The 12,259-nt window shown below is 37.6% G+C and overlaps 1 protein-coding gene across 1 annotated transcript in view; it reads left to right on the top strand.

The window, feature by feature from the left end:
• LOC114710130 (fatty acid desaturase 2-like protein FADS2B) overlaps window positions 1-6,727 on the top strand; it is a 39,623-nt gene extending 32,896 nt beyond the window's left edge. Inside the window, exons 7-12 of the mRNA XM_028894214.2 lie at window positions 283-359; window positions 534-631; window positions 1,666-1,762; window positions 3,500-3,579; window positions 4,804-4,929; window positions 6,167-6,727. Of these exons, the coding sequence (XP_028750047.1) occupies window positions 283-359; window positions 534-631; window positions 1,666-1,762; window positions 3,500-3,579; window positions 4,804-4,929; window positions 6,167-6,215 (527 nt within the window). The 3' untranslated portion in view covers window positions 6,216-6,727. The remainder of the gene's footprint in view (window positions 1-282; window positions 360-533; window positions 632-1,665; window positions 1,763-3,499; window positions 3,580-4,803; window positions 4,930-6,166) is intronic.
• Window positions 6,728-12,259: the final 5,532 nt, after the last annotated feature.

Genomic DNA, 12,259 nt, shown 5'->3' with positions numbered 1-12,259 from the left:
AAACCTTGAGAAGTCACAACAGAAGATAGGTGAAAGTGTCTATCAAAATGACTCTTACCTTCAATATTTCACTAGCTACTTCAGGAAACTTGAACCCGGACCTGTTGGCTAAATTCTTTCCCTAGCCTCTGAGGTGTGAAAGTCTAGTGAAGTCCAGGATGTGATTCTGGATATCCACCTTGTGTCCCTTCTCAAGGCCAGCACTCTGGGAAGGGCACTCAGAAGAAATAAACACCCACCGGCTTGCTCGTTTATTTGTCCAATTTTTGGGGTCTTTTTCAGTTGCACTTCCCCTCCTCATGCCTGTCTACTTCAATCTCCAATCCATGCAAGTGATGTACCTTCGGAAGTACTGGACGGTGAGTCCCTCGCCCCGTTTCCTAAACCTAGAGCAGATAGAAAAAGAGTTGAAAGTGCTGCGTGGTCTCCAGGTGTAGCTTACTCAAGTGACAGGACATCAGGCTAAGACAGTGTCCAAAGAACAGGATCTGAAACCGTGTTCAAGTTTCTCATCAAAACGCTTCTCTCTGCAGGACATCGCTTGGGTCAGCAGCTTTTACATTCGATATTTCATCACATTTGGCCCTTTCTATGGAATTTTTGGAACAGTATTGCTCATATATTTGGTCAAGTAAGAACATTCCCTTATTTCTATAACCTCTTTTACCATAACTATTTGTAATTAGTAAAATATTACAATGTGCCCCACTCCATGAGAAGTTTGAAAGCAAGCTGAAAGGCAATGGTTCTTCAAATGATTGAACAGCACAAGTTTAATCTAAGAATTTGTCTGGGTTGCATTTCCCCTTCTTTCTTAGATTCCCAGAGAAGCCATGTCTGTTGTTCTCTAACACCATTATAGCTTAAGTGATTTGACATCTTAAACTCTGTCAAGAATCATGATAAAGCAAGAAAAAATTTAAGCTCTGTCATGATTAGAAATTTTTCCCGGACCCCAAATGGCTTCAAAGCACACTTTTGCATAAGTATTCCTTCCAGACTTCTAACTTGTTTCTTTCTCACTCGATTGCATCGCTACACTAAACGCCCACTAGTTATAAGGATAACGAGACAGCCGTGTATCAGACAATTGGTTAAAGGCTGAGCAGTCATCATTTTGTTTGATGTAATCCCCACAGTCTTACTATGTAGATGGTATCATCTTTCTTTCTGCTCAGAGAACTGAAGCTTGGAGAGATTAAATCACTTGCCTAAGGTAACAGAACAAGTAAGGGCCAAGACTGGTGCCAAGACAGAACTCGAACCCAGCCCTATCTGATGAAAAACTGTCAATTGCTTTACAAGTGCCCTTAGAGAAACCTGGCAATTTTTTTTCTTATGCTGAGAATTGAACCAGGCTTTATGCATACCAGCCAAGCACTCAGCCCTTGGTATATTTCTCACTTGCACCAAAGCTAAAGTAGCTTCCTTACAGGCACTGCTCCTGTGAGTTAAAAAGTAGAACAAAGCACATCACCAAATGCTTATATGTCAATACTAGTTAGAGAATAGTATTCAAAGAGGAAATGGACAGCCGCTAGAACCTTGGAACCTCTTTCATTTCCTTCAGTGTTTGGCCAGTTCAGCCAAAGGTAACTCAAGTTCAGTGATTGCAACTAAAACACACTGAAGGAGTCATCATTACATTTTTTTATTCCTCCAAAGGTTTATTGAGAGCCCCTGGATTGCCTATGTTACCCAGATGAGCCACATCCCAATGAAAATGAGCAGAGAAGAGAACCATGATTGGCTCAGCACTCAGGTGATGATGGCATTCCTAAGGGACAATCCTTCCAACCAGACTGGCTTAGAATCTGCTTACTTCAAATAATAATAATAATAACTCACCTTCATAAAACACTCCCATAAGGACAGGCACTGTGTGATGGTTTGCATAGAACTACACGAGGTGGGCATAATGATTGTTCTCACCTTACAACATGATAAAACTGACTTGGAAAAAGGGTTGGTAACTTGTCTATGAACACACAACTAATAAGTGATAGCAACAGGTTTTAAACCTAAGCAGCTTAATTATAGAGTCTCGCTTGCAAAGTAAAAGTCAGTCACCTATAATCCAGCAGCTAAATCTGACCCACTGGTTGTTTGTGTGTATAAAGTTTACTGGGGCATAGTCATGGCCAGTTATTTATATATTGTCAATGGCTACTTTCATGCTATAAGAAAATTGTTGATGACAAAATTAAGAGATTTACTACTAAGACTATAACTAACTCCTTTATGAATACAAAGTGACCAGCCCTGAAACTATAAACACACAAACAATAAAAATTGACTCAGTGGATTATATTTATTTATTTGTGCATATGTGGACATATATATGTAACACTCATAATCAAAGAAAAAGGCTATAATTTTGAGAATAGGATGGGGCATGGAAGGAGTTGGGGGATGGTACTTGGGAAGGACTGCAAAAGGAAAAGGAGGGAGGAAAGTGATATTTTGATTTTAAAAAAGTGTTTAAAAATATAAAGATAAGATTTATTACCTGGGAATTTTTAGAAAATGTGTATTGACTTCCTCTGCTATTCACTCATATAACAAAGCCTTTCAAGTGAATCTAAGGCTTAAAATTACAGGATGAGTTGTACACTAGTAAGGACCCTAGAAATAATGATTTCACTGCATAGACAACATATTTCAGAGGGAGAGAGCATGGCATGCTCTCGACACATGCATTTAATGCTTAGCAAAATTATGGTGCACCCAAAATACTCCTGCCTCCTAACTCATGGTCCTTTCCACTGACTGTGTTATAATAACGGGGAATTTATTCATTTATCTCCAGGCTCTTACTCAAACTCAGAGAACCCCACCCCTTACAAAGAATGATTCTCAAGTATTTAACCAGAGAACTACTTCTGTATCTTTTAGTTTTTACTCATCATTTCCTTAGTCATTAGTTAGACTAGATGCTTTCCACATACTTGTTGGATTTACATATCCTTTTATGTGAATTGTTTCCCAGGACCTTTGACCAGTTGTTTATGTGAGTATTAATAATCTTTTGGTGACATGTTATAAAGGCTTTTAAAATATTGCCCATAACATATGTTATAAATGTTTTCTTGATTTTTTAACTCTGTAATTTTATTGTAGAAATACTTTATTAATATTTTATTATTTCTTCTCACTCAAAAGCTCTCAAGTCCTAACCATACATTTTCCACAACAAACCTAAAAAACCCATCTTGCATTAACCATATGCCTTCTGTGTCTAAGGAATGGTTCTGACATTTCTCCTTCAGTCCTACATATTTCTTCATATCTATTGCTTTATATGTAATTCGTAGCAAAATATCTTAGTATGTTTTCAATGGTAAACTTCATGAAGGCTGGGACTTTGCTGTATATCACTCATAGCTACTAAAAATAAAAAAATTAACAAACAATCATGTGTTGATAGGCGATTACACAAAATGATTAGCATTTTAGCATTTAGGCTCACTTACAGCTAATGCAAGATTTTTCTTTGCAGATTGTGGCCACCTGTAATATTGAACAGTCCTTTTTCAATGATTGGTTCACTGGGCACTTGAACTTCCAAATTGAACACCAGTGAGTAATGCAAATGATTCGTTATGGAGCAAGGGCTGAGCCACTATAGCAGATCCTGCAACCATTCAGTTAAGAGTCTCAGAGAACTAAGAAGTTTAACCAGGGTTCTCTGAGGACTGCTGTCCATCAGTGCCAGTAATTGTGTTGGGAAAGAAGAGGAGGAATTCTAACAGTTGTGAAAAGTGAAGTGGAATTACAGAAATGGACCAGTAACTTAGTTTCCACATATTATGAGTATTGAGAATTGGTGATTTCTATAAGACAGGGAGAAGGAATATATATGGATATGTGAGTATATGTGTCCATGTATATTTTGTTTGTTAATGAAACTTAAAAAAATTATAGCAGTGGAGCAACCAAGTTTTACTGAAATTTAAGTATAATTTAATGTAAATATCATGTTAAAGTCAAAGTAATAAAATAATCAACACTGAAATTCAGTCACTTCTGCAATTCCCAGGTGAATCTGAAGATACTTTTCCATTTAATCAGTTAAGTGGACATATAAGAAAGAAATGGGAAGTAGTAATACTCAGATGGCTTATCTCCCCCAGAATATGAAGCAAGATGCTTCTCATAGTTCCTTCTGTGAGGCTGCATCTAGGAGTCAGAGAAAAAAAAAGCTATTATGTTCCTAATGCTGTTTTCTCATTCTTTATTCTTTGTCAATTCTTGAACACCCTACCAAAAGGAGAACCACAATTCAAGTATTATTTAACAAAGTATTCAGGTCCAGGAAGATTACCTGGCTAATTAGTGCCAAACCTTGGATAAAAGCCATACCTTCTTGCCTCAAATTCAAATCTGATAACTTCCTTTTAAACATGACAACTAGACCTGAGTGAATACTTACCTGTTCAAAAGATAGGTTTTAGATAGGAAGAAGAGAAGAGAAACAAGCATGGAAAAGACGTGATCTCTTGTTCTCCTAGGCAATTCAAAATACTAGCTAAACCATAATCTCATTTGACCTGACCAAAACTAAGCATATGAAATGGAGCTAATCTTTATTCTCTTAGCATTTACCAAACACTTGACATCCACATGGCTTACAGAGATGTTAAAAGATAAGAGTTTTGGGAGTAGGCAATCTGGCTTGCTAGAAAGCTTGTACAAGGCCAAGGTTGGGTCTGCATTATTGGTAAGCTTTTATTTAGAAACAAATAAAACTCTTTTGGGTTTCTCTTTAGGTGCAAGTTTCACATTTCCTGTTTGTTTTCTTAGCCTATTCCCCACAATGCCACGCCATAATTATCACAAAGTGGCACCTCTGGTGAAGTCACTGTGTGCCAAGCATGGATTGCAGTATATAAACAAGCCCATATTGAAGGCATTTGGAGATATTGTCAGGTAATAAAATAATTTATCTTTGCTCATAGCTTTCATTTCCCTTTCTTCCAAGCCTCCAAACTATTCTTCAGCTTATGAATCTTTCATCAACAGCCATTCATTAAGAGACACCAGTATCAACAATAATAATGATACATAAATATTGACTATTTACCTAACAAACTCTAGGTATTTCTTAATAGAAATACTCCAGCATCCTACATAGTTCCAATTTCTTGAAATCATAGCTATGTAGGATTTGTCTTTGGATTCCCTATAGATCTCTGGACATGATTTAGAATTTAACAAGTTAGGAAAGACCATTAAATCTTATGATCCATTAGAGAAACTGTTAACATTTAAAGGGATGTAATGGCATGAATCAGTCTGGGTAACCAGTTATGCCTAGTGAGTCTAACAGCAAATCCATATGCATACATAAGTATTTTCCAGCAGGATGTGGTACTAGACAAATTTACAATCACTGGTCTGAGTTTAATAATGTTCTCTTTTATAAAGTATCAGGGGAATATTGTGAAGGCCATCATGGACACATCTGATCTCATCTACCTCTGTCAGTCTCTCCACATTCTTCTGCCTCTCTGTCATATGGACATTTGATCTAGCTTTCATTGCTGTAACACTTCCTGTGCCTGAGTGTCTCATCTCTTTGCCTTGTTTTCTCCTGCCTGCAACATTCTTAAAACTATCATTCACATTTCGCCTTCTCAACTCCCAATATCTCTCTAAAGCTCATTGTAATATTTCCCTTATGTCAGCCTTCACTGGTCTCAAGACTTAATCTATCCTTATCATAGTCCTTATCATAACCCTGATTAAGAAGTTTGCTAACTAAACAATTATTTAATGCTTATCTTTCAAATAAGACCAAGAGTCTATATGGATAGGATTTGTTCTGTCTTTTTTGATGCTACATACATAGATCCTAGAAATATGTTTTCCATTATAAAATAGGATAGGTAGGCAAATATGGTATGAGTTGATATTTAGGTATATGGAATAGAAAAAAATAAAATGAAAACAAAACTCAAACTTTTTCCCTGGAAGAAAGCCAAACTCATCTGCTGAAAGGAATTCAGTGCATTTGATGCCCTTCTCTGATTAACAGACAGTGACATTTATCACATATGGCTAGAAACTACATTGTCTTAAAACAAGAAAAGCATACAATAAATATTTGATGGGAAATTCCTTTGTACTGAATTTCACTTTCTAACAATTTTGTTTACTCCTCTAGGTCCTTGAAGAAGTCTGCTGCCCTCTGGATGGATGCTTATTATGAATGATGCAGAGCCATGCATTTATTGGTATCTCTGAAGGGGGTGGTGGCTGTGCAAGAGCTCTTCTCTTATTCACTGAGAATTAACTGGCAACATTGGCATACCTGAGTATGCCAGGAATATGAATCCCGAAGACACATGTTAGCCTCTCACTGAAAGTCTTCTCTGTAACTGAGAGGAGGAAGAAACACAAGGTGACTTTGTCAGAATAACAAAAGGGAAATTGTAGCTCACCGTTTCTACTTTTTCATTAGAATCTTGGACTTAGTTCCACTAGACCTCAGCGAGATTGTTTCCACAAGGGGTATAAGATATGTGGGCATAAACAGAAGTGAGAAAAGAAAGATCTCTGACAGAGTCCACTGGAAATCAGTGTAACTATTCTTATAAGAGAATTGTGTATTTAAGACATCCCTGCTGAAGAACAAATTTTTGCTTACTTCCTTTCAAATGGGTGAACTTCCTCTCCAAAAATTGATTATAATTAACATTAAAACATCTTCAAATGTTTGTCTTCACTTTGGATTTTCTATATTATGGCTAAAACATGGGTGCAATTAGTGTACATGTGTTTCCATGTGGAGAAATTAGAATTTCTATAAAATCTCCTAAAAGAATAACCAAAATCCAACCCCAATAACAACTGATAAATATCTGTTTAAAGGTGCTTCTATTTAACTAAAGTATAGAGTGTCCCTTGAAATAGATGTAGGTTTCCTCCTCCCTACCCAGAGAAGCAAATATCTCCAAATGTTCTTACTAGATCACGTGGATGAAGGGAAGAACCATGGGCTATATCAAGTCAATTTGTCAAGTTTAGCAGCAAATTAAGCCTACTCTTCACCATTTTCTCTCTCATGAATGAATTTCACAAGTGATCGCTATTTCTGTTCTTTTTGTTCAGTCTTGGTTTCACTCGATAGTTCTAGGAATGTATCCTCACTTTACAGATTTTCTAATTCATTGGTAATTGCTTTGTAGTGATCTCTTAGGATCTTTTGTCTGTGGGTTACCAAAAGACACACACCAATGAATAGATATATTCAGTACCATACTGGTTTCTTTTGTTAAGCTTTTCATAAAGGGTATAATAAAACCTGACCTTACTTGCAGGAAGAAAACATATAATGACAAGGCTTTCTTCTCTAGCTCTAAGCAAACCAGTATTATTGCTTTATCTGTTGTCTGAAGTCTTCGGTAAGCATTCATTCATTCTCCCAAAGCTCTAAAAAATACTCTAGGTTTCTTTGCATTCTAACTGAATTCCTTGCAAAGAATGGCACATTTAATCACTTACTGTTCCTGAGGATTCACAAACATGCATACAAAGGAAAAAAAATAGGAACAACCTCTCCGGAGAAGAAATGCTGAAATGGTCATAATGTCCAGTGGGAAATCTGAGCAAGAAGATAAGAAGGATGCAGAACTCTGTCAAACTTGGTGCTTTTTCCTAATACTAGTAGAGCCAAGGGTAATTTCTTCTGCCTGGACTCAGACATGCATGTGGGATGAAATTGCAAAAAAGTGGAGGAAATCAATAAAGAAAACAAGAAAAAGTCAAACAAAAAATGGGAAGAAACCTATAAAGAACTAGAGGAAAAGAAAAAGAAAAAAGTGGAAGAAAACAATAAATCCCTTAAAGAAAACCATGAAAAACTGGAAAATCTAAAAGAAATGGATAATTTTCTGGATAGGTACCACATACCTAAGTTAAAGCAAAACCATACAAACTATTTAAATAGTCCAATAACCCCTAAGGAAATAGAATCAGTCATTAAAACTCTCCCAACCAAAAATGCCCAGGACCAGATGGTTTCAGGGCAGAATTTTACCAGATCTTCAAAGAAGAGTTAATACCAATACTCTTTAAATTGTTCCACACAATAGAAACAGAAGGAACATTACCAAACTCCTTCTATGAGGCTACAACTACCTTGATTCCCAAGCCAAACAAAGATGCAACAAAGAAAGAGAACTGCAGACCAATCCCCCTCATGAACATTGATGCAAATATACTCAATAAAATACTGGCAAACAGACTCCAAGAACACATCAAAACAATTATCCACCATGATCAAGTAGGCTTCATCCCAGGGATGCAAGGGTGGTTCAACATATGAAAGTCTGTCAATGTAATACACCATATAAACAAACTGAAAGAAAAAAAAAAACACATGATCATCTCACTAGACACTGAAAAGGCATTTGACAAAATCCAACACCCCTTCATGATAAAGGTCTTGGAGAGATCAGGGATACAGGGAACATATCTAAACATAATAAAGGCAATTCACCACAAGCCAACAACCAACATCAAAGTGAATGGAGAGAAACTCAAAACGATTCCACTAAAATCAGGAACAAGGCAAGGTTGCCCACTCTCCCTATACTTATTCAATATAGTATCTGAAGTTCTAGCCAGAGCAATCAGACAACATAACATAAGGAGATCAAGGGGATACAAATTGGAAAGGAAGAAATCAAGCTTTTGCTACTTGCAGATGACATGATAGTATACATAAGTGACCCCAAAAATTTGACCAAGGAACTCATATAGCTTTTAAACACCTTCAGCAATGAAGCAGGATACAAGATTAACTAAAAAAAATCAGTAGCCCTCCTATATACAAATGTCAAATAGGTATTTTTGACAGAAATCAGAAATATATCACCCTTTACAATAGCCACAAATGATATAAAATACCTTGGGGTAACTCTAACTAAGCAAGTGAAGGACCTATACGACAAGAACTTTAAGTCCCTGAAAAAATAAATTGAAGAATATATCAGAAAATGGAAAGATCTCCCATGCTCATGGACATGCAGGATTAATATAGTAAAAATGGCAATCTTACCAAAAGCAATCTACAGATTCAATACAATCCCCATCAAAATACCAACACAATTCTTCACAGACCTGGAAAGAACAATACTCAACTTCATATGGAAAAACAAAAAACCCAGGATGGCCAAATGAATCCTGTACAATAAAACAACCTCTGGAGGCATCATGATCCCTGACTTCAAGCTCAATTATAGAGCTACAGTAATAAAAACAGCTTGGTACTGGCATAAAAGCCAACATGTGGACAAATGGAATTGAATTTAAGACCCTGACATTATTCTGCATACCTATGAACATATAATTTTTGATAAAGAAGTCAAAAGTGTACAATGGAAAAAAGAAAGCATCTTCAACAAATGGTGCTGATAACTAGATGTCAACATGTAGAAGCCTGCAAATAGATCCACATCTGTCACCATGCACAAAACTTAAGTCCAAGTGGATCTAAGACTTCAACATAAATCCAGTTACTCTGAACCTGATAGAAGAGAAAGTAGGAAGTAGTCTTGAATGCATTGGCACCGGAGATCACTTCCTAAATATAACATCAGTAGCACAGACACTGAGAGAAACAATTAATAAATGGGACCTTGTGAAACTGAGAAGCTTTTGTAGAGCAAAGGACACAGTCAACAAGACAAAGCAACAGCCTACAGAATGGGAAAAGATCTTCAGCAACCCCACATCTGACAGAGGGCTGATATCCAGAATATATAAAGAACTCAAGAAATTAGACATCAAAATGCCCAACAGTCCAATTAAGAAATGGGCTATAGAGCTAAACACAGAATTCTCAACAGAGGAAGCTCAAATGGCTGAAAGACATTTAAGGAATTGCTCAACATCCCTAATCATCAGGGAAATACAAATCAAAATGACTCTGACATACCTACTACCTCAAACCCGTCAGAATGGCTAAGATCAAAAACACTGAAGACAGCTTATTCTGGAGAGAATATGGAGGAAGGGGAACTCTCCTCCACTGTTGGTGGGAATGCAAGCTTGTACAGCCACTTTAGAAATCAATATGGTGCTTTCTTAGAAAACTGGGAATCAATCTCCCCCCAAGACCCAGCTGTACCACTCTTGGGCATATACCCAAGGAATGCTCAATCATACCACAAAGGCACATGCTCAGCTATATTCATAGCAGCATTGTTTGTAATAGCCAGAACTTGGAAACAACCTAGATGCCCTTCAACTGAAGAATGGATAAATAAAATGTGGTACGTATACACAATGGAATACTACTCAGCAGAGAAAAACAATGACACCATGAGGTTTGCAGGCAAATGGATGGATCTAGAAAAAATCATCCTGAGTGAGGTAACCCAGACTCAGAAAGACAAACATGGTATGTACTCACTCATAGGCGGATACTTGATGTAAAGCAAAGGATGACTAGATTGCTACTCACAACTCCAGGGCGGCTACCTGGTAAAGAGAACCCTAAGAAAGACACAGGGATCACCCAACAACAGAGAAATGGATAAGATCTACATGAGCAAACTGGGGTAAGGGGGTGGTAATGAAGGTCAAGTGTAGGGAGAAAGAAAGCTTAGGGGAGCGGGAGATCCCAGCTGGATCAAGAACAGAGAGGAAGAACAAGGAAAGAGATACCATGATAAATGAAGTCCCCATGGGAATAGGAAGAAGCAAAGTACTAGAGAGGTTCCCAGAAATCCACAAAGATACATCCACAATAAACTACTGGTAATGGTTGAGAGAACGCCCGAACTGACCAACTCTGGTGATCGGATGGCCGAACACCTTAACTGTTGTGATAGAGCTCTCATCCAATGATTGATAGAAGCAAATGCAGAGATCCACAGCCAGGCCCCTGGTGGAGCTCCAGGAGTCTAATCGGAGAGAGAAAGGAGGGATTACATAAGCAAGAGATATTGAGACCATGATTGGAGAAAGAACAGGGACAAATAGCCAAACTAATGGAAACACATGAACTGTGAACCAATAGCTGAGGAGCCCCAATAGAACTGGATCAGACCCTCTGGATAAGGGAGACAGTCGATTAGCTTGAACTATTTAGGAGGCCCTCAGGCAGTAGGACCGTGACCTGTCCTTAGTGCATGAGCTGGCTTTTTGGGCCTTATGAGGCACTTTGCTCAGCCTAGATGAAAGGAGGAGGGGACTGAACCTACCTCAACTGACTCTACCAGGCTGAGCTGAATCCCCAGGGAAGTCCTTGCCTTGGAGGAAGTGGGAATGGGGGGGGGGTGGATTGGGGAGAGGGGAGGGGAGGGCCGGGAGGAGGGAGGACAGGGGAATCTGTGGCTGATATGTAAAATTAAATTAATTATAATTTTTTAAAAAAAGAATGTAAAAAAAGAGTAGTTAGAAAGGTAACCAAGGGAATTATAAAAACACAATTGAGGATGGGGATGTAGAAAAGATGTGAGGGTAAGAAGGGAGATGAACCACAGCTCACCTTGGTAAGTTGTGAGGTTATAGAACAGATCAGACACTGGGATCAAGAGAAAAGACCCTGTGGAAGAAAGAAGATGAAGATTTGGAAAAGTAGCAGGATCAAGGGCCAGAGGCACTTCCACTTTTCTATGCACATGTCCGATCCCTGTCATATAAAGGGCAGGAGTGAAGTTACCTACAGAATCAGTCTCCTAAAATCTCATTTTGTCATCCTTCGTCAGAGGAGTGCAAAAGCCAACAGGCTTATGCTCTTTACCTCTGTGTAATAATTAAACAAGAAAATGAAATACAGGTAAAACCTCATCAAGTACAAACATCAAATATCATACAGTGAAAATAAAATTATTTTGGATTGTGAATTCAGAAAGGGTAATTTTATTGATTAGCAACATATTACACAAATTAAAATTTACTCCATAGCTAGAGCCCCATTAATGTTTTTCATGATGCAAAGTTTTTCAAAAATATATTAATGTAATTCCATCCAATCAGATAGAAATAAACTTTGTTGAGTATATAAGAAGCATTTCTGGGGTCAATAAGATGGCTCAGTGGGTAAAGGTATTTGCTGCTAAGACTGACAACCTGAATTCAATGAGTCTCCCATGGTCAAGAGAACTTCATCAAGTTGTTTCCTAAGGGCCACACACTGCTAACACACATGTGTGCATGGACACACACATAAGCAATGAACTAATAAATAAATGTTTAAAAATTAAAATGATGCTGTATGTTTTATATTCTCATTTTATTTAGTGTG

This window comes from Peromyscus leucopus, chromosome 4 (genome assembly GCF_004664715.2).
Source record: "Peromyscus leucopus breed LL Stock chromosome 4, UCI_PerLeu_2.1, whole genome shotgun sequence".
Taxonomy (NCBI): Eukaryota; Metazoa; Chordata; class Mammalia; order Rodentia; family Cricetidae; genus Peromyscus; species Peromyscus leucopus.
The sequence above is the reverse complement of the archived record's forward strand: the minus strand, read 5'-3'. Positions and strand labels throughout refer to the sequence as shown.